The 1032-nt window shown below is 37.0% G+C and overlaps 1 protein-coding gene across 1 annotated transcript; it reads right to left on the bottom strand.

Annotated features, from left to right (window-relative positions):
- LOC114174208 (Cytochrome c oxidase, subunit Vib family protein) lies at window positions 1–1032 on the bottom strand. Its single transcript, XM_028058997.2, has 4 exons — window positions 782–1032; window positions 567–658; window positions 371–452; window positions 1–237 (listed from the first exon to the last, which is right to left on the bottom strand). Exons 1-4 carry the CDS (start codon window positions 947–949, stop codon window positions 199–201), a joined length of 381 nt encoding a protein of 126 aa, XP_027914798.1. The 5' UTR covers window positions 950–1032; the 3' UTR covers window positions 1–198.

Genomic DNA, 1032 nt, shown 5'->3' with positions numbered 1-1032 from the left:
TAAGATAATTTTATCTTAAATTTAAAAACATAAATTAGTGTAGTTTGGTATCAGTGTATTACTGTACTGACATATTATTCTGAGAGAAGAGAAACCAAAAACACATAATACAGAACGAAGATGCATTGTTATTTCACTTATTTGCCAAAGGTGAAGTAGCAACTTTTTCCCTAACAAAAGAGAGAGATATGTTCATGGCTAGTTTCCCTCTTCTCTCTCTTTATCCCATTCTGTTATCTGCAAAACAACAAAAAGAAAAAGTTGATGATCCACACCAGAGATTCTCACCACAACGATCATGATCAAACCAAAACTATTTCCATTAATCATTAAAGTTTTGGATTTCAAATTATTGCTCAGAAGAACTCACCCATTCAGTTGGACAGAAGGACCTAAAATACGTGCCTAGTTTCTGGCATTCGGGTGCCTTTTCGCCTTTTTGTTGAACGCATCTGATTAAACCACACAAACTGCTGAATTAGATATCTGAATATAGTTTGCATTTATGACAAAATGGTTCTTTCTGAATTATGATTCTATGGCCATACAAAAACATTTTGACTTACCTGTGATACTCCACATATTTTACATAACAAGTTTTATAATCATTGCTCTCTGTTAACTCGGCACCGTTTTCTGCTATCCCTGACTTTTCCCCCTGTTTTTGCACAGTAAAAGAACCCAACTCAAAAAATTGAAGAAAAAAATGTTTATATTGTCCGAGTTTTTGTTTTTCAAATTTTTGTGAAAAAGTTAAAGAAGAAATGCGCATAGGTTTTACCTTGTTCTTGTTCTTGGTATCGTCGATAGTGTGGGTTGAAGAAGGAGGTGGAGGAGGAGAAACGGTGCCGTATTCATGAGCGGGTCTTGGAGCTTGCTCTCCTCGCGCAACTTTGTTGACATCCCTCGCTCTCATCTTGTCGTGAGGATCAACCTGCGCTGCAGACATGGTAGCTTCTTCTCTGTGTAAGACTCGGTTTTGATCTTCTTCTTCGAAAAACGTAGCATACGCATATGTTGAATGCACGGAGT

Source organism: Vigna unguiculata, chromosome 2 (assembly GCF_037176805.1).
Source record: "Vigna unguiculata cultivar grain cowpea cultivar isolate G323 ecotype 2 chromosome 2, ASM3717680v1, whole genome shotgun sequence".
Taxonomy (NCBI): domain Eukaryota; kingdom Viridiplantae; phylum Streptophyta; class Magnoliopsida; order Fabales; family Fabaceae; genus Vigna; species Vigna unguiculata.
Note: the sequence above shows the minus strand (reverse complement) of the source record. Positions and strands in the feature narration are given on the sequence as shown.